This window comes from Hemiscyllium ocellatum, chromosome 24, assembly GCF_020745735.1.
Source record: "Hemiscyllium ocellatum isolate sHemOce1 chromosome 24, sHemOce1.pat.X.cur, whole genome shotgun sequence".
NCBI lineage: Eukaryota > Metazoa > Chordata > Chondrichthyes > Orectolobiformes > Hemiscylliidae > Hemiscyllium > Hemiscyllium ocellatum.
In genome coordinates this window covers 28,140,132-28,167,383 of record NC_083424.1, presented here as the reverse complement: position 1 = coordinate 28,167,383, position 27,252 = coordinate 28,140,132, and the positions used below count along the sequence as shown (strand labels likewise).

Here is a 27,252-nt window from a genome sequence, read left to right as displayed (position 1 = left end):
ATCATCAAAACCACCAAGCAGAGCACGTCAAACTATGTCTTTTGTTCATCTTGTTTGTGAATAAGTGTACATGTGTGTATATTTGGCATTTAAGAGAATATAGTTTAACTTGCATTGTAGTAGATTAGCCTCTTCTTCTCTGCCATAATTTAAAGAAATTGTGTTTCCAATATGTAGTTATTTTTGTTATTGATGAAACCAAGTATGAATTGCTTTTGAAGTGAATAGCAATCAGTCATGCAAATTGACCATCCTAATGATTTAATTGGTTATTATATATTTGTGACAGCATCTCAATTATTGGTATGCTCTTCCGAATCAAGTCCTAACAGGTCAAGAATCTAAACTATCCTTTTCAAGTGAGATTCATGGCGCCGGGTCTGCCTTGTCCTGAAGTGTTTTTGTCATATAATCATCCACTCTTTACCTCATTACTCATGCCTCTTCATCGCCCGTCACATGAAATTTTAAACTAGGAAAGAGGTAGGGTTTTACCCCCTGCTTGGACCTTGTTGCGTTCATATTATTGACATCATATTCACATCAGTTCAAACACTGCAAGGCAGGAACTGGCCTCATCCTATAGTGCACAACCTTTGTTGTCAACGGTATGGCCCAGATAGGGAAGCCAGTATCCTACTTTGCCAAAAGGCATCCAGAGGTGGTGATGGAGAGGAGAGCAAGTAACTATCTGCTGACTGACAAAGGTGACCATACCACAGACTCGGACAACCTGCTCAGAGGTAATAGCCTGAGTCAGTGCAGTATCCTGGGCGTATAGAAATGCCTAGCACTGCAGAAAGATGATAACAATTACTGTGTTCTACAAGGATAAGTGCTCTGCTCCTCTCTCTGCTCCTCACACTCAGTAGGGCCACCACTCGCTCTAACCCTGCCACTGCACACATCTCATGGACTGCAACTCTCCCTATTGCATGCATCATGTTCATCATGCTTCTTGCCATTGTAAATGTGTATGCACTTGCACTTTTAAATTCTGTTCTGTTCTTAGTTGCTGTTGGATGTGGTAAATGTGCACCCAATTGAGAAATGAAGTTTTCTCAGACATCCCAAGGATGAAAGACATGGTAGTGGCCATGCATTGCTCATTTCTCATAAGCAGCTGACTCCTTGATTGCAAATGATCTCTGACATCACAAGCCCTCGAACTGTGACTCAGATGACAGCATCAAAGTTCCATTATAATCATTTTTAATCAATCTGTTTGGACATGTTAGGGCATGTGGGACTTGAACTCCAATCTTCTGGCTCAGCTTTGGGGATGCTGCCATTGCACAACAGCTGTAAATTAAGTTTGCCAGTATCAGCATTTGAAGAAAGCACTACATGGAATCACTGTGAAGAGGATTTGAGCCTGCCTGAGGAAAGCCCATTGGATTTTGAGGGCAACACGTTATTGAGGCTAAATCAATGTGCAAGGCTTGTGGTAAGGCCTGACCTGCATAGATCTTCCACGCCATAAGACATAGAAGCAGAAATTAAGCCATTCAGCCCATCATGTCTACTCTGCCATTCAATCATGGCCAATAAATTTCTCAATCCCATTCTCTGGTTTTCTCCCCGTAACCCTTGATCCCCAAGAATCTCTTTATCTCAGTCTTAAATATACTCAATGGCGTGCCCTCCACAGCCTTCTATGGCAATTGATTCCATGGGTTCACCACTCTCTGGCTAAAGAAGTTTCTCCTTAGCTCCATTCAAAAAGGTCTCCCCTTTACTCTAAAGCTATGCCCTTGAGTCCTAGTCTCTCTAGCAATGGAAGCACTTTCCCAATAGTTACTCTGTCCAGGCCATTCAGATTTCTGTATGTTTTAAGTAGATTCCCCTCATCTTTTTAAACTGCATTTAAGTATAAACCCAGAGTCCTCCAATGTTCCTCACATGTTAAGCTTTTCATTCCTGGGACCTTTTTTTGTGAACTTCCTCCTGGATGTGCTCCAGGGCCAGTACTTACTTCCTGAGATGTGGGGCCCTAAAACTGCACACAGTACTCCAAATATAGTCTGACCAGAGCCTTGTATAGCCTCAGAAGTACATCTCTGCTTTTTCTTTTCAAGTCCTCTCAAAATACATGTCATCATTGCATTTGCCTTCCTAACTACTGACTCAACCTGCAAGTTTACCTTGAAAGAAACCTGGACTAGAACCCTCAAGCCTTTTTGCATTTCAGACTTCTGAATTTTCTCCCCATTTAGAAAATAGTCCATGCCTCTATTCTTACTACCAAAATTCATGACTTCTCACTTTCCCACTTTGTGCTCCATCTGTCACTGTTTTGCCCATTTACCTAACCTGTCCAAATCATTCTGCAGCCTCCCCATGTCATTAATGTTACCTGTCCCTCTACCTATCTTTGTATCATCTGCAAACATAGCCAGAATGCCCTCAGTTCCTTCATCTAGATCATTAAATGTATAAAGTGAAAAGTTGTGGTCCCAACATTGAGCCTTGCAGAAAACTACTTGTCACTGGCTACTACCCTGAAAAGTCCCTATTATCTATACTCTTTGCTTTCTGCCAAGCTTCTATCCACACTAGCACCTTGTCTCTAAAACCATGGGTCCTTTTCTTACTCAGTAGCCTTCTTGAAATCCAGGTAAACAAATCCATTGGCTTTCCTTGGTCTAACCTGCTCATTACTTCCTTTAGCAGAGTTCTCAGATTTATCATCGACCCACTTCTTGAAAAACAGAATCAGTAATGAATCCAAACATCTCTGGAGGAAAAGATTCATTCTTTCTATCTGCTTTTCAAGGGAGCACATTACCATTCAAGACTAGATGGTGTACACTGAGCAGTTCACATGTCCTTGCTTCCTCATTGCACAGTGGCCTGCCAAGGAAGATTGCACTAAATTCTAGTTCTTATAAATGAAATGCTGTCCTACAGGTCACTAAAGCATTCTACAGCAGTTTAGCAGTCTAGATGGTATCTGAAATGTTGAAGGCACAACTCATGATGGAAGGATACAAAAAGAGAGACCTCACAATTACTCCCAACCTGCTGCTTATAACAATAGACTTCTCTGCACAACACTTGGCTTTCATGTGTGAATGAAGCCTTCAAAGAAACACAACATTGATGCCATGCAGTGTTTGTGCCCTGTCTCACTGACTGCTGTCTTCTCCCTATTTGTGAGTAAGAACGTAAAGTGAAGATACTTGAAAGTAGGATCACCCTGAAGATACCAAGCATACACTCATGTCGATAACAAAGCACTTATTCAGTGGCAGGAATGTTCAAGAACTCCAAAAATAACCAGGTTCACGTGTATATTAGAGTAACTATTGATCAATTATTTTATGCTCCTTTTTATTTTTAGACGATAGCTGTTGATCCTCCATTTCCCCTGCATTCAGAATATTCCCCACACCCTAAGACATACATATACCCACACCCCCATACAGGCACATACAAGGACACTAACAAACGCATACTTTGTTGGCTGCAGTTATGAAGGGCCCAACATGTCTCCATGATGAAGCACACCCTTTTGTGTCTGTATTCCAAGGCTCTGATGGAGCAGTCCAGGTATTCAAACCTCATTTTGTGGATGCCTGCAACTTGTTCTGCTATGTCCCTGGTGGAAGTTTGGATAATGTTATATATTTGCTCTGCTCACGCATGAGTCATATTTGGGAAAGATAGTCTCCCTGAAGCTATCTCTCTGTGACCCAAGAAGGAGGAGAACCTTGAGTTCTGTAGTATGTATGCATCATGGCAACACTCAGATTAATTGCTGTGTACCTCTAAAATCTAGCATCTGTAGCCACACAAGTTTAACATTGATGGAGTAGAACTCCTTTCTGTTGGCATATTCTGCAGGTTGATCATAAGGTGCTCTCAAATTGAGTGTGATCTATAACATCCTGCACTTGGGGACGCCAATGATGATAAAAAGTTTCACATGGAGAAAGTAAGGACTGGAGATCAGAGCTGAAAAATGCGGAATCCTGAATAAGGGCTTATGCCCGAAATGTTGATTCTCCTGCTCCTTGGATGCTGCCTGACCTCCTGTGCTTTTCCAGCAACACATTTTTCAGAAAAAAATTCACTAATTTGACTCTCATCATGTGGAAATATATAAACAGATGCATTCTGGGGAAAATTGCATCAGTGGGAATTCTGCATTTGTGAACTGAGAATTTGGGAGATTATACACTGTTTCTCAAAATGAATGTCAGCACAAAAACTCATTGCAACTGTAAACTTGATGGGATAGGATGGTCACCTATTTCTTCCAAGTGCAAGGTCTGCTGCAACTGATGACATAGTTGGGTGAGAATGACATGAGACCTCCTTAGTTTGCAGTTTCCAAGAGCTGTGAAAAAATGTCAGGTCTGCTGATGGGGGTCTGGACATTTTCCTGTGCCATCTTGGGGGATCTGCATCATCGTCGTCGTCTTCTGGAAGCTGTACAAACAGCCACTGATATTAAATCAAAGCAAATTATTGTATATGCTGGACATCTGCGAAAAGCAGAGAAAATGTTGAAGAAACTCAGCAATCTGGCAGCATCTGTGGAGAGAGAAACAGAATTAATGTTTCAAATCTGGTATGACTCTTCTTCAGAACCATTCTCAAGAAATGGTTAACTCTGTTCAGAATTCTTCAGAACTGTTCTGAAGAGCCATGGAAGTTGTTTACTATAGATGGGCCTTGCTGGTGACTTTGGTATTACTGTTTCCTTTGGTACTGTTTTCATCCGTGCAGCAAGGCAGAAAGTAATCCAGCAGCTGCAACGTCCATATCAAATACATGAGCTGAGTATTGTGCAGTTCCTTTTGGATTGAAAATAGCAAGGTTTCAAGAGGAGATAAAAGGGCAGGTGATTACGTCCTGCATTTGCAAGAAATGGTGCCTGGCAAATGGGACAGTGTGTTGAGGTATTATTTGGAATGCATCAAAGAGGGAACAATCTTTTTAGAAAGCTGAAGGGGAAAGGAAGCTGTCTTTAATGTTAGCGTCCCACTGAAAATGGTGGAAAATAATCTGTTAAATGTGGAGGCTGTGAAAGCAAGGGGTGAGGAGTGCAGAAATGTGCCAGAAATGCTTGAGGGCCCTTTCAGACATAGTGGAAAGAAAATCTTAGGGGAAGTACAAAGAAGACCTCTCTGATACACTAATATAGAAGTTTGCATCATTGGAACAATTGTGGTAGGACAAGAATCTGGAAGAATGGAATGAAATCATTGCAAAATATTGATTGTGAAGAAGTATAATCAAGCTGGCAGTGGTGGATATCAGTGGGCCATAATGAATATTGGACGGTAGCCTGCCATTGGAAATGCAGACACAGAAGTCAAGGGAGGCAAGGGAAGAATTTGTGATGAACTGCATGAAACTAAGAGAATGGTGGAAGTTTAAAAGCTACGTCCATGTGGCAGAGAGATTGTGACTGATATTTTCAGTGCAGAAAAGTGACTAGGAAAAAACTAAAGAAATAGAAGGTGGCTAAACTCAGCTACAATGTGATTTTAATGTCTCTGGAGAAAAATATTCTTCATCATTTTCATGACGCATTTGTGTTTGGAGTACAGTGTGGGCAATTACGAGGATGCAGCCTGAGATTTCCCAAGATACAATTCTGGCAGGTTTGCTCCTGTTGGCAATTCTGGAAAATGATATGTTGTTTCATTAATGTGAATGATTCCTCTCACCATTCCAACCCAAAAATAGTTTTCGACAATTAGATTGAAAATATTTTGTGCCTTCCCCAGCTTAATGTTGGTACTGCCACTGGACTCTGTTGTTCATCCAGGTATAACCTTTCAAAAGTAAAATGGTTAGCTTTTATTTGATTTCAGTACAAAGTTGTGAGGAAGGGTTACTTATGATGAGCCATTAATTTGACTATGTGGCCACCTAGCAGATAACAATCCTATTCTGTCATCTAGGTCGTCCCCCACCTCGAGGTGCCAAAGTTGTTCCACAAATCTCTGCACAGCCTAAAGGGCCTTTGGATAGTGTGTACCAAGAAATTGCCATTTTGAAGAAGTTGGATCATCCAAATGTTGTCAAACTAGTTGAAGTATGTTTTACTTTTCCTTTCTCCATTATTCAAGAAATGCTGGTGAAAGCATGTAAAAGGAGGCAATTTGCTTTCGCAGTTTTCATTTATATCCATATTTAAGTTCATATAGCTTGTCATTTTAGATATTTTAAAAATACTGCACCAGACTTTAATCAAATCTCATTCATTTTAATGTGTACTTTTAAAGAGTGAGCACTTCTGAGAGCCATAATTATCCTGTTCCTGTCTATGTAAGCAATAGTAATTAACTTAAATCATTTAAGAAGATATTTATTGCATTTCAACAGATCAGTAATTATGCTTTTATGTTATCTGTCTCTGGCAACTCTTTGAGGATAGTTGCAGAATGTCGTTAGTTTATGCGAATGTAGACCACATATTTCTACTCCAAACAAGGTGATAAAAAGCGGCAACTTCTTGGCAAGCACAACTGAGTTTTTCTCTCTTTTTGCCATTCTTCAGACTTGATATCAGAAGTCCTGCTTCTCCAAAAATAGATTAATTAAGATGTGAAAAAGATAAGTAAGGTACTTTATCTAGTCATGGTTTTGTGAAGGCCCATCGAAACAGCATTTTACTGTAGCTCAAACCTAGAGTTAGTGTGGCAGGTGAAGAAGGAGATTTGAAGTAATAGATTAATACATTTTCTTTTGTTAGAGCGTGACTATGAAAATATTAGCATGTGTATCATGATGGAGACATAGGAGGAGAAAAGGTTTTTAACACAGGTTAGAGAAAGCAATTTGCATGGTACAACTTATCTAAATCATTTGGGTTTTGCACAATTACTATGCTATTATATGTAAATGCATGTTTTCCTTTATTGAACACATTGGCACAATACCATAAGTTATAGTCTACAATATGAATTCTGTGTTCTTTCCATCTCCTTAACTAGCTCCTGAAGTATAGAGAAGCTTTCTCATAGGAAATAAATCTATTCACATTTTAAAGTTCATGAATTCTTTTATACGATATCCCCTGTTGCATGCAAGTTGAGATTAAAACTGAAATAAAAATGGGGATTGAGAGAGGGTAATTTGGACAATGGAAATGTCTTCAGAATTTGTTTTCTTTCATGATGTATAATTTAATTTGCATAATCTTGCCATTTTTGGTTCAGACTTATTGCTCTTTTCCTGGGATAGTGTTAGTTCAGTGTTCTTGTATCTTCAGCTTTCAGTTGTGCTATATGTATCCTGTGCAATATTCATGGCTTGCTCATGTGTACTACTTTGTGTAATTATTTGTTCCAGACTTCTCACTTTGATCCTCGATATAATTAGCAGCAGAAACTTGTTTTTTTTTTAATTCATTGTGGGATTTGGGCATCGCTGGTTGGCCAGCATTGATAGCCCAACCCTGTTCGTCTTTGAGGTGGTGGTGAGCTGCCTTCTGAATCGCTACAGTCCACTTGCTGTGGGTTGACCCACAATGCCAGTCGGGAGGGAATTCCACGATTTTGACCCAACGACTGTGAAGGAACGGCAGTATCTTTCCAAGTCAGGGTGGTGAGTGGCTTCGTGGAGAATTTGTAGGTAGTGGTGTTCCCATGTACCTGTTGCCCTTACTTAATTCACAAACCTTAGGGCTGTTTTTCCAACTGAAAATCTTATCATAACACCCACCTTGTAAAATTATCTTTTCTCGATTAAATCTTGAATCAAATCTTGAATCGTTTGCATTCTTCACAACTAATTAAACGTCTGGGCATACTGACAGGTGGCTTTTTAGCTGCTTAACTATTGCTATAGAAAGCAAGAATGTGGACATTGCATAAGGACAAGTTTAGGCTAAATAATTAATTCCAAACCCAGACCCCTGTTGGCCCCTGTTTCCTGATTCTCATACACTTGAGAGTATTCACTGTTGCAAGTTATATTTGAATAACAGCCTCTTTGAGGATGGTTATCCATATATGAACTACGTTATGTTAAATATCATTGATTCAGGAGAAGAGTGGAGGCAAGAAAAACAATGATTATTACAGAAGTCATGTTTGACTGCTATTTTTAATTCCAGGGAATGAAATTACTTTCCAAGAAATCATGGATTTCAAAATGTTTTATTCCAATTTAATTAAAACAGGAACAATTTCCCCTTTTTAGTTTAAAGATCAATGATAGTCCCATTTGAATATAGTTTTAAATAAAGCCTCAGAAGCAGCACTCATGCCTACTCTAGTTTTTGCTTTGTATCATTGTGACCCATCAAATTGACTTTGTAGTTTGCATGCTCATGATAATGTATATTACTTGTTATAGTTGGTTTCGTTTATTTTTTCCTCTGTCGTTCTCATTCATCTATTCTTGGCTATTTGATATTATTCTGCTTTAAATGTAAAAAAAAAGGCACTCAAATGTGTTCTTTGTTCATGAACACAATTTTTTCTGCTTAGTTTTCTGTCTCTGCCATTCTCAAATGCACAGTTTTCCAATAAATAATAGATGGTAATTGGTTTGTGCATATTACATATGTTCGGTTCATAAGCTAGTTTGATTATTCAATTTTGATACATTCATCTCTGTTTTTTGAGTATCGTATAGAACTGCATATATATGTTTATGTTCCTGTATTCCCTTATCAAACACTGTTAGCATAATCATAGAATCCTATAGTGTGGAAACAGGCCCTTCAGCCCAATAAATCCATACCGACCTTCCAAAAAGTAACCCGTTCCTCTACGTTTTACCCCGGACTAATGCACCTAACCTACACATCCCTGAACACTGAGCAATTTAACATGGCCAGTTCGCTTAACTGCACATCTTTAGTCTGTGGGAGGAAACTGGAACACCCGAAGGAAACCCACTCAAACATAGGGAGAATGTGCAAACTCCACACAGATCGAATCCAGGTCCCTGATGCTGTGAGGCAGCAGTGCTTACCACTGAACCACCGTGCCATCCTGTGTCCTTTTTCTTCCTCCTATCTCTCTATATTACATCTATACCATTCACTTCAAGAATTCTTATAGTATGAGCTCTGCATTCTTGACACACTCCGGTTAAGGAAGTATCTTTGTAAATCCCAGTTTAAAGATTAGTAGAACTTCTTTGTTGTACTTGATTTCTCCCTCTTTTATACTTTCCTCAAGCATTTAGATGGTCTAAGGCTAGCGTTGGAAGCTTTTCTTCGAATTGACTGGCTATTACAATAAAATGTGTGTATGTGTATACAATTGCCTGGCAATTGTAATTTGAAAGTAGATTGAAGAAATTAATATGCGGACATCAATATAGCCTGAAAGGCAGAGCTACTTCCCACACAAAAATTAAATGACTAAAATCCTTTTTAAAAATAATAGCAGTTGGCTTTACATTTTGGTCTTGCCAATGATACCTACATCTTCAACCTTTTTGAACTGTGGGTCCTCCAGCATGTATTCTGTTTCTTAATTTATATTCCTTGTTGAAGTATAAGCATGTTTCCAAGATGTGATTTCTTATTTGTTTATTCATACAGGTGCTCGATGACCCCAGTGAGGACCATCTGTACATGGGTATGTTCTAATATTTCTTTCGTCATATTTGAGTCATACACCACATAAAACTCATGCTGAATATAGTAATCAACAGCAAATAGTTTTAATGTTAACAAATTGTGAGAATCAGTAAAATAACAAATCGTACTTGGCATTTAGTTAGAAATTAATAATTATCTTTTTGCTCTGCAGCATTTTATTCTAGCACATTATTTGGCAATTTGAGCAATTCATTTTAGAGTCACGTTATTTTTGCATATAAATATTGACAAGTTGCCACCACTTTCTCCTAAGATTTGTTAAATTATAAGGCCATGAGGCATAAGAGCAGAAGTAGGCTACTCAGTCCTTTGAGTCTGCTCTGCCACTCAATCCTTTTCCCCTTAAGCTTTGATTCCCTTCTCATTACAAATCTGTCTATCTTAACCTTGAATATACTTGATGGTACAAACTCAATAGGCCTCTATAGTAAAGAATTCCACACATCTATTACTGTCTGAGGGAAGAAATTCCTCCTCAGCTCTTCTTTTTTATATGGATGACCCCTTGCTCTGAGATTATGCGCTGTGATTCTAGACTCTCCCACACGGGGAAACAATTCTTTGCATCTATCCTGTCAAGTCCTGCAAGAATCTTGTATGTTTCTAAAAGGTCATGTCTCATTCTTCTAAACTCTAGTGAGTACCAGCCTAACCTACCTCTCCTCTCCTCATAAGACTGTCTCTACGTACCCGGGCTCAATCTAGTGAGTTTCCTCTGGACTGCCTCTAACGCCAGCCTATCTTTCCTTAGATAAAGTGACTAAAACTGTACATTGTGTTCCAGCTGCGAACTTATTCAATTTTAGGGAGATCTCCCTATTTTTATACTCCATTCTCTTCCATTTGAAATAAAGGTCAATGTTCCATTTGTCTTCCCCATTTCCTGCTAGGTTTTTGTGCTTTATTTATGAGTACTCCCAAATCTTTGTTTACTGGAGCTTTCTGTTGTCTTTCTCCATTTAAATAATAATTACTCCTCTTTTTGTCATGTATTTGTGTAATTATAGTGGGTCATTACTTTGAGTCTGATCATGTGAAGTTATAATGATGTTGTCGGGAAACCTTAATGCCTGTAGAGTAAACATTTCTGTAATAAAACTCCTGCTATTTAACGCCTTGACTCCTGATCCATCATGGAACTTAATCAAGAGAAAAACCAGCAATGAGGGTAAAGACTGTTCTGAGATCCACTGGTTCAAGCCACTGATTCGTCAAAGAAAGAAAGAAAGAATAATGGTCCTCATGGCAGATCTCGGAGGCACTTCAATAAAAAGAAGCAAAAAAATCAAAATCGTCATACCGTATTGAAGCAGTTAGTCAGCAAAACAAAATCACCCCAGGGAAGAGGTGAACAGTGTGCAGGAGTTTGCCACATGTTCCAATCCAAAGGAACACTAATTAATTTCTCATACAGGAAAATGTGTTGATATAAGGTGTATACTTGGAAAGAAATCTGCAGCCTCAGCAATACCTTCTTTTAAAGGGGAAGCAGTGAAGTAGTGTTAAAAACCTTTTGTGGTACATCTTGCTATGCCTTCATATTTTAAATAGAGGGCAGAAAAGTTTGGTACCTTGGACTGTATGATGAAAATATAGACCTATAATTCCTACACAGAGAGATTCCATCTTTTTGTTCAAGCTAACAGAATTGATGCAAATATAGTTGTTCCTGAGTATTATGAAGAGAAAGCTTTTAACCTACAGAGCAATCTGCAGGTTCCAAAATTTGTGAAGAACTAGTAGCAATCCTACAGAACCATTTTTCACCAAAACCATTGCTGATTGCTGAATTGTTGAAAGGATCAGATTCTACAAATGCAAACTGCACAATGATGAATCCAGCTCCCAGTTCATAACAATTTAAAGTCAGTAGAATTCTGAGAGTTCGGAGACAACTTAAATGATTCTATCAGAGATAGACTGTTGTGTGATTTAAGATATGAAGCAATCCATATCAAAGGTACTTAGAGGAAGGAAGCTAAACTTAAAGAAGGTACTTGAGCCAGCAGCCAAGAAAGCTGAACAGCTAATATCGATGATAAAAGTCATAAAATGGTGGCTGAGAGATTTGCACCGATGCAAACTCAAAACTCTCATTGGAATGAAAAAACAAGTCATGCAGCAGCAAATATCTGTATGTAGTATGCAGAAGCTGTATGCAGAATCTGGAAAAAAGGGCACGTTTGAACGGACATGTTTGAGGAAGAAACATGAAAAGTATACAGCAAACGTACAGCAACTACAGAGTAGGAAGAAAATTTGCTCAGTGCAGAAAAGGCATGAGAAAAGCCGTGAATTCTTAGTCCAAAGCGAAACTGCTATTAAAGATATTAGCCATTGCAAGCAGCATCAACAGATACTGTGTGCAAACTGTTAAGATTGGAGGTAGACACTGGGGTGGTGATTTCATTCATACCTGAAAATGTATATCAGAAGCAGCTGAGAATTCTGGGTAATCCATGATGGAGGATGGGAAACATTTCTGGCTGTAAGAGCTGCTCCTTTTTTTTGAGGTATTTTAGGTGTTGGAGGTGATTTCCTCGAATTCCAGGAGCAGCAATTACTGTTTTATATGCTGTTGCATTGTTTTGGAACTTTGGAACTTTGACTTTTGGAAAAAAAAGTCAAAACAACAGCAGTTTTAAAAAGGAGAAGAGCAGACAGAGGAAGCACATGGTGAGGACAGTGCAGGAGAGAGAGAGAACCTGCACAGTTACTGCTTTTGCTGTTTGAATTCGTGTATCGCTGAACATCTGAGTGCGTCTGGGAAAATTAACAAACAGTGAAATTCACAACTAATCTTGGAGAAACTGTTGGGCAAAGTTCACAGCACAAAAGCAGTTAAGTTAATTGTTGTTTTAAGTCTGTCCAAGAGAAAGGCTGTATTAGTCACTACAGTGGGTTCTTTCTTGATTATATGTTTTTGGAGATAAGTCTCTTGGTTAAACTTAAAATATAAGCCATAGTTATTAATTTAACCTGGGGCAGTGTTTGCAGAGGAATAAGACGGTGTTATTTTCTGGGTCTGTAGATTGTGAAGGAGCAAAAATGGCCTTTGCAGTGATAATGTACTTCTTGTCAGATGTGGGAGTTTATAGAGAGTTTAAGGGTTACTGCAGATTATATCTGCCATTAATGTTGTTGGATGCGAATCTTATCCGATCGAGTGGATCGGTTGGAGAGACAGATAGAAGCGATGAGGAATTTTCAACAGCAACAGTATGTGATGGATGGCAGTTATAGGAAGGGGGAAAGTCTCAGATAGTCACATAGGTGGGTTAACTCCAGGAAGGGTAAGAGAGGTAAGCAGCTAGTGCAAGAGTCTTTTGTGGATATACCCATTTCAAACTGTTTTAGAAAATGTGGGGGGTGATGGATTCTCAGGGGAACGTAGTACGAACAGTCAAGTTTCTGGTATTGAGACTGGCTGTAATGCAACGAGGGGTACATCGGCTTCCAAGAGATCAATTGTGTTAGGGGATTCCGTAGTCCAAGGTACAGACAGACAGACGTTTCTGTGGCCAGCAGAGAAAAAGCACAATCGTGTGTTTTTTCCCTGGTGCCAGGATCAAGGATGTCTCAGAGGGTGCTGAATGTTCTCACAGGGGAGAGGGGCCAGCAGGAGGTCATTGTCCACATTGGAACCAACGACATAAGAAGGGAAAAGGTTGAGATTCTGAGGGGAGATTACAGAGAGTTAGGCAGAAATTTAAAAAAGAGGTCCTCAGAGGAAGTAGACAATAGACAATAGGTGCAGGAGTAGGCCATTCAGCTCTTCGAGCCTGCACCGCCATTCAATATGATCATGGCTGATCATTCCTAATTAGTATCCCTTTCCTGCCTTATCTCCATAACCCTTGATTCCATTATCTTTGAGAGCTCTATCCAACTCTTTCTTAAATCTAGAGACTGGGCCTCTACTGTCCTCTGGGGCAGAGCATTCCACACAGCCACCATTCTCTGGGTGAAGAAGTTTCTCCTCATCTCTGTCCTAAATGGTCTACCCCGTATTTTTAAGCTTTGTCCTCTGGTTCGGCACTCACCCATCAGCGGAAACATGTTTCCTGCTGCCAGAGCGTCCAATCCTTTCATAATCTTATATGTCTCAATCAGATCCCCTCTCAGTCTTCTAAACTCAAGGGTATACAAGCCCAGTCGCTTCAGTCTTTCAGTGTAAGGTAATCCCGCCATTCCAGGAATTGACCTCGTGAACGTACGCTGCATTCCCTCAATAGTCAGAATGTCTTTCCTCAAATTTGGAGACCAGAACTGCACACAGTACTCCAGGTGTGGTCTCACCAGGGCCCTGTACAGCTGCAGAAGCACCTCTTTGCTTCTATATTCAATTCCTCTTGTTATGAAGGCCAGCATGCTATTAGCCTTCTTCACTACCTGCTGTACATGCATGCTTGCCTTCATTGACTGGTGTACAAGAACGCCCAGATCTCTCTGTACTGCCCCTTTACCTAAATTGATTCCATTGAGGTAGTAATCTGCCTTCCTGTTCTTGCCACCAAAGTGGATAACCATACATTTATCCACATTAAACTGCATCTGCCCACTCACCTAACTTGTCCAGGTCACCCTGTAATCTCCTTACATCCTCATCACATTTCAGGATATCAGGTGGTAATATCAGTGCTATGGGCTAGTGAGGGCAGGAATAGGAGGATAGAGCAGATGAATGCATGGCTGAGGAGCTGGTGTATGGGAGAAGGACTCACATTTTTGGATCATTGGAATCTCTTTTGGGGTGGAAGTGACCTGTACATGGAGGACGGATTGCATCTAAATTGGAAGGGGACTAATATTCTGGCAGGAAATTTGCTAGAACTGCTTGGGAGGATTTAAACTAGTAAGGTGGGGGGAGGCGAGGAAAGAGTTTGATCCGAGACGGGTACAGCTGAAACAATCAGGGCAGGCAGGGACAATAAATTAAACAGCATTTATTTCAAAGCAAAGGATTTAACAGGGAAGGCAGATGAACTCAGGGCATGGTTAGGAACATGGGACTGGGATATCATAGCAATTACAGAAACATGGCTCAGGGAAGGGCAGGACTGGCAGCTTAATGTTCCAGGATACAAATGCTACAGGAAGGATAGAAAGAGAGGCAAGAGAGGAGGGGAGTGGCATTTTTGATAAGGGATAGCATTGCAGCTGTGGTAAGGAAGGATTTTCCCGGAAATTCGTCCAGGGAATTTATTTGGGTGGAACTGAGAAATAAGAAGGGGATAATCACCTTATTGGGATTGTATAAAAAGACCCCCCCAACAGTCAGAGGGAAATTGATAAACAAACTTGTAAGGAGATCTCAGCTATCTGTAAGAATAACTTGCCAAACATTGACTGGGACTGCCATAGTGTTGAAGGTTTAGATGTAGAGGAATTTCTTAAGTGTGTACAAAACAATTTTCGGATTCAGTATGTGAATGTACCTACTAGAGAAGGTGCAAAACTTAACCTACTCTTGGGAAATAAGGCAGGGCAGGTGACTGAGGTGTCAGTGATGGAGCATTTTGCAGCCAACAGCCATAATTCTATTCGTTTTAAAATAGTGATGGAAAAGGATAGACCAGATCTATAAATTGAAGTTCTAAATTGCAGAAAGGCCAATTTTGACGGTATTAGGCAAGAACTTTCAAAAGCTGATTGGAGGCACTTAAAGAACACTTAAAATTACGACAGGGCGGATTTGATCAGGCCTTTTTTTCCTCTTTTAATTCAAAAAGCAGGGGAGTCATTATCCTTGTCCGGAAGAACTTCCCTTTGAAAATTCTAAATCGGATAAAAGATGAATCTGGACGATATATTTTGATTAAAGCCCTCATAAATGGAGAGGAATATGGGATCTTAAATGTGTACTGCCCCCCGGCACACCCCTTTAAATTCATAACAGAAGCTTTTTCAAAACTGATGGCCTTTGGTGCCCGTCATACAATTATAGGGGGAGACTTTAATTGTATTATGGATCCGGAAATAGACAGGATTCCCAAGAGTGCCGCTGGAGTATCTCCCAGATCTAGACAACTGGAGGACCTGAATAAAGAATTAGGATTGGTAGATGTATGGAGATGTCTCCATCCACAGGGTAGAGATTTTTCTTTCTACTCTAATCCACATAAATGTCACACAAGAATTGATGTGTTTTTTGCCCCATCGATTTTTCTAAATTCTATAGCAACCTGTAAAATAGGTACTATAGCAATCTCTGACCATGCCGCTGTATACATGGAAACTAAGGTAAAGAACAATGGGACATCCGCTCGGCATTGGCGTATGGACCCCTTCCTGATAAAAGATAGCAAATTTTTAAAGTACTTCTCCCAAGAACTTAAAACTTTTTTAGAAATTAATACTGGTACGGCTAGCAATCCGTCAATGATGTGGGAGACCATCAAAGCTTATGCACGAGGCTTGATCATCTCCTATTCAGCGACCCAGAGGAAAATGAAGGGAGAGCAACAGCGTCTGCTCGAAGCTCGCCTGAAAGCAGCCGAAACAGCATACGCTGATAGACCTTCTATCACAAAATTGCAGAGGATTACAGCTCTTAGGACAGCTTTAAACACAGCGATTACTCAAACGGCTAAAAGGGAAATATTATTTGCGAAACAAAGATTATATGAATATGGCGACAAACCGGGTAGATACTTAGCATTTCTTGCAAAGAAAAAGAAAGCCCCTCAAACTATTCCGACCATCAAGGAAAGTACAGGTACCCTGACACATGATCATAAAAAGATCAATGCGACCTTTAAAGAATTTTATTCTGAACTATATAGATCGCAGGATTGTGAAGATAGGATTAGGAGGATGCAGTCATTTTTTAAAAATTTGACCTTCCCGGGCCTGACTCCGGAACAGGTGTCGGCCCTAATTACCCTTTTAACAGTCCAAGAAATACTTGAGGCAATTAGGCAACTTCAGAGCGGAAAAGCACCGGGCCCGGATGGTTTTCAAGCTGAATTCTATAAAGAATTTACAGGAATATTGGTTGACCACTTATGGATATGTATAATTTTGCGCATAGTCAGGTCTGTCTCCCGCCCACGCTGAAAGAAGCAAATATTTCTCTTATCCTCAAAAAAGAAAAAGACCCAGAAGATTGTGCATCTTACAGACCAATATCCTTACTAAATGTAGACTTTAAAATTCTCTCAAAAATGTTAGCACTAAGACTAGAAAGGGTACTGCCATATATTATAAAGGAGGACCAGATGGGATTTATTAAGGGCCGCAGATCATCCAATAATATCAGAAGGGTCTTGAATATGATCCAAGCCTGTCATCAATGAAAGATACCAGGAGTAGTAATTTCATTGGATGCGGAAAAGGCATTTGATAGGGTTGAATGGTCATATTTATTTTACACATTGGAAAGGTTTGGCGTTGGACAGGTGTTTACCAAATGGGTTTCAACATTGTATAATGACCCCAAAGCAGCTGTTATTACTAATGGGTTAAGATCGGATGGCTTCAGTGTGGGTAGGGGCTGCCGTCAAGGATGCCCTCTCTCACCATTGTTGTTTACACTGATAATCGAACCATTAGCAGAAGCCATCCGGACTGATCCTAATATAACGGCCCCGAGGATTGGTACAGGTAAACACAAAATTACCCTCTATGCAGATGACGTTCTCTTATTCCTCAGTAATCCTTTAATGTCAGTGCCTCGTCTAATTCAAGTTATTAATACATTTAGTGCATTCTCAGGCTATAAAATTAATTTTTCAAAATCGGAAGCCATGCCAATGGGTGGTCTGGCTATGATACCCCACTTAATGGACGGATCCCCTTTTCCCTTCCGTTGGTCCCTGGAGGGCTTCTTATATTTAGGTATTTTTATCACGCCAGTATTTGATCAGCTGTATAGGGCTAATTTTGTACAATTAATGGAAAGGATAAGGCAGGACCTCCAGCGATGGAGAGACCTTCCGACTTCCTGGCTAGGGAGAATAGCATTAATTAAAATGAATGTTCTGCCCCGTCTCTTATATCCTATGAGAATGCTCCCGCTGATGCTGCCAAGGCTAGCCCTACGTAAATTATATGGCTGGTTGGGCTCCTTTATTTGGAACCATAGACGGCCCCTTATTAAGCTGAAGAAGCTACAGCTTCCACAGGCAAGGGGAGGACTGGACTTCCCAGACTTTAGGAAATATCAGTTAAGCTCCCTACTAAGTTACATAGCTGATTGGGTTTCATCTGATCCACAATCAATTTGGCTGGATATCGAAGCCTCCCAAGTAAAATACCCACTTATTAACCTTTTATTTTCAGATAAGAGGAAAATCATTACAGACCACTGTAAAAATCCCATAATATTAAACACAATTAAGGCCTGGAATATAATGCGGCAAAATGAGGGTAACTCACATAAAACATCCCCCCATGCACCAATAGTAGACGCATGGGGATTCCAACCGGGGATTACAGATGCCACCTTTAAACTCTGGAGATCCAGGGGCATCTCATGCTTAGGGGACCTATTTAAAGATGGGATCCTGATGTCCTTTGAGCAGCTGCGTCTGAAATTCGGAATACCTAATGGGGATCTCTTTCGATACTTCCAAGTTCGAGATTATATACAGAGGAAGACTACATTAATAGATAGTCTTTATAAATCAGACAGAGAACGTAATGTCTTACGACCAGCGGGGGCATCCTCCGTTAGTACTATATACCATTTGCTACATGATGGAGTCTCAGGAGACATGGATGACCTGCTTAAAACATGGGAGCAGGACTTGGGGCTAGAAATCTCTGAGGATATGTGGAATGACATTTGGGAAAATGCTAGAAGAATTGCTATCTGTAACAGAACTCAGGCTATCCAACTAAAGATACTTCATAGGGCCCATATAGCTCCGGCTCGACTGGCAAAATTTAAGGCAGGAGCATCTCCAATGTGTTCCAAATGCAAAATAGAGGTGGGTACTCTTGCACATTGTCTGTGGACTTGTCAGAAAATCTGCAGATATTGGACTAAAGTGGCAAATACCCTGACAGAAATTTTAGGAATGGAAATTAGGGTGGACCCTGTATCTCTCCTTTTGGGCTTTTCGAACCTCTCATCTCTGGATATGCATGGGAAGAGACTATTTTCTATTCTCTCTTTCTGTGCAAGGAAAAATATTTTGGTGAACTGGGTGGCTGAGGGCCCCCCTGGACTTTCAAATTGGCACAGATTAATTATGGAATATATCCCCCTTGACTTCCTCACAAATATGGTGCACCGAAAGACTGAATTATTTTATAAAATATGGCAGCCCTTTTTGAATTATATAAATGCAGATATTTCGGCTATCCTAACAAGGGCTTTTATTTAGTGAAGATTTCAGACCGGGCTGCTCCGGGGCCCCTTGGGAGAGGAATCCTGCGCGAATACGGGTTTATTATATTTGATGTTTATACATTTCAAGCATGTAAGAGACTTAGGTATACACTCTGGTTAGTTATAGGTTAGATTAGTAGAAAGTTGAGTTTTTTTTTCTTTTTTTGTTTCTTTTTTTCTCTTTTTGTTTTCTTTCTTTCTCTTTTCTTTGTTAAATTATGACTATTGTATATATGATTTAATTGTACATCAATGTTTGTATTTGAGAGTTTTGTTTATTTTTGTAAATTTGCAAAAATGTTAAATTTCAATAAAAATATCTACAAAAAAAAAGAAGAGCGGTAAAGACAAGCCAGGGAATTATAGACCGGTGAGCCTGACGTCAGTGGTGGGCAAGTTGTTGGAGGGAATCATGAGGGACAGGATGTACATGTATTTGGAAAGGCAAGGACTGATTCAGGATAGTCAAAATGGCTTTGTGCATGGGAAATCATGTCTCACAAACTTGATTGAGTTTTTTGAAGAAGTAACAAAGAGGATTGATGAGGGCAGAGCAGTAGATATGATCTATATGGACTTCAGTAAGGCGTTTGACAAGGTTCCCCGTGGGAGACTGATTAGCAAGGTTAGATCTCATGAAATGCAGGGAGAACTAGCCATTTGGATACAGAACTGGCTCAAAGGTAGAAGACAGAGGGTGGTGGTGGAGGGTTGTTTTTCAGATTGGAGGGCCGTGACCAGTGGAGTGTCACGAGGATCAGTGCTAGGCCCCATACTTTTTGTCATTTACATAAATGATTTGGATGCGAGCATAAATGATACAATCAGTAAGTTTGCAGATGACACCAAAATTGGAGGTGTAGTAGACAGCGAAGAGGGTTACCTCAGATTACAACAGGATTTGGACTAGATGGGCCAATGAGCTGAGAAGTGGCAGGCGGAGTTTAATTCAGATAAATGCGAGGTGCTGCATTTTGGGAAAGCAAATCTTAGCAGGACTCATACACTTAATGGTAAGGTCCTAGGGAGTGTTGTTGAACAAAGAGACCTTGGAGTGCACGTTCATAGCCCCTTGAAAGTGGAATCGCAGGTAGATAGGATAGTGAAGAAGGCGTTTGGATGCTTTCCTTTATTGGTCAGAGTATTGAGTACGGGAGTTGGGAGGTCATGTTGTGGTTGTACAGGACATTGGTTAGGCCACTGTTGGAATATAGATTGCAGTTCTGGTGTCCTTCCTATCGGAAAGATGTTGTGAATCTTGAAAGGGTTCAGAAAAGATTACAAGGATGTTGCCAGGGTTAGAGGATCTGAGCTACAGGGAGAGGCTAAACAGGCTGGGGCTGTTTTCCCTGGATCGTTGGAGGCTGAGGGGTGACCTTATAGAGGTTTACAAAATTATGAGGGGCATGGATAGGATAAATAGACAAAGTCTTTTCCCTGGGGTCGGGGAGTCCAGAACTAGAGGGCATAGGTTTAGGGTGAGAGGGAAAAGATATAAAAGAGATTTAAGGGGCAACATTTCACGCAGGGTGTGGTGCGTGTATGGAATGAGCTGCCAGAGGGTGTGGTGGAAGCCAGTAAAAATGCAACATTGAAGAGGCATTTGGATGGGTATATGAATAGGAAGGGTTTGGAGGGATATGGGCCGGGTGCTGGCAGGCGGGACTAGATTGGGTTGGAATATCTGGTCGGCATGGACGGGTTGGACTGAAGGGTTTGTTTCCGTGCTGTACGTCTCTATGACTCTAATAGCAGGGCTCAATTTATGTTGCAATACCGCAGTGAATTGTAACAGTTTCAATAAATTTATTAATTAGATGCTTTATTCCATCAAATCTTTGATATGTAAAAGTAGAAGTAGGCTATTCAACCCTCAAGTCTTGTCCAACATCCAGTTGACCCTGTATGAGATCTCATTCTCGGTTTTCTTTCTGCACTTTTCCCATCCACCCTGTCCAGCAAACATCCTTGATAATCTAAAATCTATCTCAGTCAACCTTGAATAGGATCGCGTGCCCAGCTTGTAAAATTTTCTAGGTGAGCAAATTCTACATACTAACACCCTTTGAGAGAAAATGTTATCTTCACCTCTTGCTTAATAAGACAATCTGTTATTTTTGAAATGTGTCCCCAAATTTTCAATCTTCCACAAAAGAAAACATCCTCCACACTGTCAAGTCCCATCAAGTGTTGTCCATTTCCCTCCCATTTTTCTAAATTACAATGGGTAAATGTCCAATCTGTTCAGTCTTTTTCTTTGATATGCTCTTCATCCCAGGAATGAGTCAGCTGAACTTCTCTGCGCTGCTAATGCAATTATATCCTTTTTCAAAAAAGTAAACTATACACAGTACTTCAGATGTGCTATCACCAAGGCCAGGTACAGCAGCATTAAAACTTTACTACTTTCTCATTCCATCCCTCTTACAATGAATGCCAATATTCTGTTGGCAATCTAAGTTTATTTTCTGATTTTATATAAAACTGACAAATGTGAACCTATAAAATAACCTCTTTAAGGCTTCTACAGAACTGCTTCAGTCATTTAAGAACATTTCTAATTAATGTCACCTTTCACCAGTTGAGATTTAGGACTGAATTGGATACTGTTCATACTTCTTGCATAAATGCAGTCAGTATTTAATGCCAATACTTTGTTTAGGCTACTTTTCCTTTTCCACATGTGCCATTTATAAAACCTTTTGGAGTTTCACTGCCAATTGAGTAAATGTTTTGAATTTGTTATGGTTCTCATAGAGACCGATTACATTTAGAAAGATGCAAGATTTGAATTTCCAGTGACTGCAAAGCATCACATGACAAGATTTCAAGATTTAAGACATTTACTGTACAAATGAATTAAAAGCAACATTGAATAAGTACTATTTTTATATGCATCTTATACTTGAAACCACAAAAACGTTCCCCGCATTTAATTTTTAAATCAACTGAAAATCTCACTCCATTTTTTACTTTACAGTAGAACCAGCCAGAATTATTCTTAACTCCCATGGCCTTGCTTTCTTTTATCCCTCCCAACTTTTAATCCCAAAACTGACATTTAAAGTGGGAGCAAATTGGAGATTTTTCCCAGTAGCTAAGCAAAATGATTCTTTTCAGTCTTGTTTAAATCTTGACAACTCAATCTCTTCAATCTGAATGCAAACTCCCATTCATTAAATCACCAACAAAAACAGGAATTGCTGGAAAAGCTCAGCAGGTCTTCTAGCATCTGTGGAGAGAAATCGGAGTTAAGGTTTTGAGTTCAGGTTTTCTCTGCCTTGTACACCAGTAGTGCCAAAGCAAACTGGATTTGCAGCATTACTTCTTAATCAGATGAATACATTTTAGTAGTATTTTTGACAGAGCTGAGGTGGTCAGAATGCTTTTTCTGATAGCAGACTCAGGAAAAACAAACCCATTGTCAGAAATTTTTAACACCTACAGAAGTACACTACTTTCTTCTGTTCATTTGTGGTTTTTAATGGTTAGCAATTGTTAAAGCAGGAAGTGCGAGGAAAAAATCATCAGTATGTCTGGCAGCGTCTGTGGAGTGAAAGCAGAGTTAATATTTCTTGTTCAATATGATTCTTTGGAACAAAGAAAAGATGGATAGAACTCAACATTAACTCTGTTTCTCTCACCATGGATGCTGCCAGACTTGGTGAGTTTCTTTAGCACTGTTTTTATCTCAGGCATCTAGCATCCACAATATTTTACACTTGTTTTACAATCTGTAATCTTGCCTTAATGTTTAAATGATCTAAGACCAGATTTGCAGCTGGGTTCTGCTGAGCTCAGGTCAGAGACACATGAACAGCACACAATTTGACATTCACCATACTACCTACACTGAGGCGAGTTGGATGGAGGAACTTTGGGGGCGTTTTTGGGAAGGAGAAGATGAAGTTATTTTATGAAAAAGTGTTTGTAAACAAATGAGAATCATACCAATCTGCTATGTGATGATGTAAATCGTCGAGATAAAAAGTAAAATAAAAGTAAAGTACTGCACAAGCTTGAAACCTGAAATAAAACAATGCAAGAGAAACTTAGCAGGTTTGGTAGCAACTGTGGAAAGAGAAACAGAGTTAAGGCTTTGAGTCCAAAGACTCTTCTTCAAAGCATTTCCAAAGAAGATTCAATGGACCCGAAGCTCTAACTCTGTTTCTGTCTCCTCAGGTGCTGCCAAATAAAAAAAATTAACTCCTCTGTGTGATATCAACATAACAGGATCATTATTTAAGTGTTAAATCATGTTAATACTCTTATGTAACAAAATGTATTCTACAGAAACTTACTGAAAGTCTATTTCCCTTTCAGTTTTTGAGCTTGTGAAACAAGGGTAAGTATTATTCTTTTTCTCCCTCCTTTTTCAATTGTCATTTAAATATTTCGATTTTATTCTCAAGTTAAGGAGGTGGATGGCTTATGCTCATAGATGCCCCAGTTTGAGTCTCTTCTCATTTTAGAGATAGGCATATTCCACGCTACATTAAATCCTAAGCAAACTCATTGCATATGGAGATTTGCTGGATTGTTGCATTGCAGAAGGAGGCCATTTGATTCATTGAATAATCGCTGGCTCTCTGCAAAAGCAATTCAGGCAGTCTCTTTTTTTTCTCTGTAACACAGATTTTATTTTCTCTTAGGTACTTACCTAATACCTTTTTAAAAGTCAGAAGCTGGTTCAGTGATGTCACTGGACTAGTAACTCAAATTCCTTTGCTAACATTTTGAAGACTTGGATTCAAATTTCACCATGGTAGATGGTGAAATTTGAATCCAATAAAATCTGGATTTAAAAAACAAACTAGTCTAATGGCAAGTAGAAAGTGAGGACTGCAGATGCTAAAGATCAGAGTCAAAAAGTATGGTGCTGGAATAGCACAGCTGGTCAGGCAGCATCCAAGGAGCAGGTGAGTCAATGTTTCAAACATAAGCTCTTCACCAGGACAAACATCAACTCTCCTGCACCTCAGATGTAGTCTAGTGGCAATCATTGTTGATTGTGATAAAAATTTCTCTGATTCATTGATGTCCTTCAGGGAAGGAAACTTGCCACACCTACTTCTGAATCCACAATAGTGTGGTTAAATCTTAAATGTCCTCTGAAATGGCCTAGAGAGTCAAATAAATAAAACAAAGAGCTGCAGATGCTGGAGATCTGTCACAATATAAAAATTGCTGAAGAAACTCAGAAGGTCTGGCAGCATCTGTGGGAAGAAAACAGAGTTAACGTTTCGAGTCTGGTGACTCTGTCAGAAATGTGGTAGTGAGCCAAATAGTTCAAGTGCATCTAATAATGGTAACAAAATTGTCCACATCAATCTATAGGAATAAAAAAAATGAACCTTCCTTACCACACTCTTGAGCAATTTGTTACAAATCCTAACCACTCAGTCCATTAAAAAATATGTTTTCCATATAGTCTTTAGGTCTCTTGCTTGTCCAGTTTAAATCTGTGTTCTCTGATTCTCTATCTTTCTGTCAAAAGAATGAGTTTGTCCCTATCTCCTCTGTCTAGGAATTTGGATATGTTTGTCAAATATTATTTCATCAAGTATAGCTAAATTTTGCTAAAGTCAAAAACATTAGCACTAGTGCAGTATAATATTGTTTAGCTCCTTTGATTGAACCACTTCCTTGGTTTGACAGTAAAGTAGAAGAACTTGTTGTATTAATTAATGATGGATATGGAGCATTTTATTTTGAGACTTCACATCATAAATATAAACATCTTGTCCCTGATTTTACACTGAGGGTAACAGTGAGGCTACAACCCTCTCTGTTATAACAATGTAAATCTGACAGCAACTTTAGGTGTTTATAGATGCATAATTAAACATCTACATCAGGAATTTACTGTCCAGGTTATCCTCCTCCTTCAAAGGCTGAGCTACATCAGTACTTATCAGAGAGATTAGGCATTTAAATTAATGTGAGGACACAGGTGTACTGTGGTCATTCACAACAGGTGTCCGGAAAGTTAGAGCTGGTGAATCACGTGTCAGTGAATTTCTTCCAAGCAACCTCTCAAACCTTAATTCTATATGCATAGACCCTAATTTTTCCAGAATTTAATTAGCATTGGAGATTTTTAAAAAAGTTTACTTTTTCTATTTTGTTTTTTGTATCTTTCACCAATTGTTCTTCCTCACTTTTTTATTTTACTTTATTTATATGATTTTACAATGAATGAAATAATTTATGCTTTCTGGTTTAGACTCGGGACAGAATTTTGGAAACATAGTTTCCTGGAAATTCCTGCCACCAGCCAGTGTGCCAGTTTGCTACTTAAGTTGCACTTTTTAAAGAGGCTGGATCAGGAGCAAGGCAGACCCCATCTGAAGTGATAGGTAGCCAATTTGAAGCAATTAAGGCTGCTCTCCAGTCAGCAGGTGGCCTTTTTGGTGACTGAAATACAAGCAGTGAACAAAGATCTTCCAGCAACAGATGAAAAAACCTGAAGCACTTTACATGCTATGCTACATCCCTACAGATGCAGGAAAATGGTCACACCCCTTTGGATATGTGAAGGTAGTCTGGCAGGCATGGTTATTGTTATTCTCAGAGATTTTTAAAACACTGAGAGGATGCCTCCATCTTGCTCTTAGTTGCATCAGAAGGCAGCTAGTCTCCTTATATTGTAGAATGAAAGCCCTATTGAAAACCCTCCATTCACCCAAACATTGGGAGCCCACTTGGATGATAAGCCATCTTTTGGCTGTTAATTAGCCAATTAAACGAAACCTGCATTGGGCACTACAGATTCAGGAACAAGAAGTGATGTACCTGTAAATGGTTGAGTCCAAAAACACACATCCTGGCCAGTTATGTTGAGGATTTTTCAATCTGGTTTAAAAGCCTTGTTGTTTTGCCTGCTTGCACATGTCACAGATCCTTTAGAAATGATGCTGACCTGAAAGTGATTTCTCATAGCACAAATTGCAACTCAAAAGCTTTGAAAAGGTCTGTGAGTAATGTCAACCTTGAGTGGCATATGTCACACCTTCACTACCGACCTCAAAGTGCAAACCCATGAACTTTTAGAAAATATTTAGTGGTTTCTTTGACCAAATATTTTGTTGCGTTCCATATATGCCCATAGCGCTGGTAAATGTTTTCTAATGTTTATGGGTCTTGTCACTCTTAACACTCAATTTTTTTTTCACTTCTGAATATTGGAAAATAACATGCAAATAAAATTTACAGTTTGATCTTTAAACATGTTTAATTTGAAATCTCAATTAGCTTTTTGTCCTTTTCTAGGACCACAGTCACATTTTTATGCAATATTGATAGGTTATAAATGTACGTTATACTGTTTAAACCAGATGTTTTGTTTTATTTATAGAGCTCTTCCAGAGTTACTATTTTAAATTGTTCACACTGATCACATATTGTAATCTAGCAAAGACCTGCTGTCTGTCCTGTACAGGCAGCTGTAGGTATATACAACAGCAATGAATACTTGTCAGGCTTTTCTTTCAAAATGCACCCAGGCCTTAGTTGAGCTTTGACATTTAAGAAGGAAGTGACATGGGATATTTTTAATTTCTTACTGTTCTCTTACCAGGTGGAAAAGGGACTAATATCCAGCCTCTCCTAGAGGCATTGAACAAATCAAAAATGTACACTGTTTCCATTTCTTGCAAAACTTGAAATTATGTATAATTATGGACAGTTAGAATTCAAGGGGCGTCAACTGCTCCAATTTGTATCCAATTATTTCTATATTGTTTCAGCCCAGTAATGGAAGTTCCAACTGAAAAACCCTTGTCCGAAGAACAAGCGCGATTCTACTTTCAAGACTTGATTATGGGAATTGAATTCTGTAAGTTTAGGATGTGTTCCACTGTGTGGCTGTGGTTAGGGGGACAAGAAGTGGGTTTTTTTGGATTAAGTGATTTTAATGTTCTTTCTCCCCTTTCCCTTGTTTTTCTATTCTATACACAACCCCTGCAACTAAGCAACTGTTGTGCTTGTTATCTTCATTTATACTGCTCTGTAACTGAATTTTGAGATATGCATGTGTGGTATCAGGTTAGTATCACTGCATGTGGGATAATGCATGACGTTGCCGAAATAGTATGCCTTGAGATAGGAAACATAAGTAGGGAAATCAGAAGGAGAGATTCCCCATCAGATCACGCTGCAGCACTCTTCAGTAATAGTGTTTGTACCATTGTATAAGATGAAGAATAATCAGAGATAGCTACTATAACTGGGTTTTTTTGGTTTTTATTGCTGTGATTGTACCTGTTTTGAAGGCAAAGTGTTAATGAAGAAAAATGCAGTAGTTCCAGATGTAGCATCCAGTTCCTTTTATGGT

General features: G+C 39.4%; 1 protein-coding gene across 2 annotated transcripts in view; it reads left to right on the top strand.

Moving 5' to 3' along the window:
• The window catches only part of LOC132827123 (calcium/calmodulin-dependent protein kinase kinase 2-like), a 100,436-nt gene that overhangs the window by 44,081 nt on the left and 29,103 nt on the right, over window positions 1-27,252 (top strand). For both annotated transcript variants that reach the window (XM_060843625.1, XM_060843626.1), the window contains exons 6-9: window positions 5,919-6,052; window positions 9,521-9,557; window positions 23,241-23,262; window positions 26,666-26,754. In XM_060843625.1, the coding sequence (XP_060699608.1) occupies window positions 5,919-6,052; window positions 9,521-9,557; window positions 23,241-23,262; window positions 26,666-26,754 (282 nt within the window). The remainder of the gene's footprint in view (window positions 1-5,918; window positions 6,053-9,520; window positions 9,558-23,240; window positions 23,263-26,665; window positions 26,755-27,252) is intronic.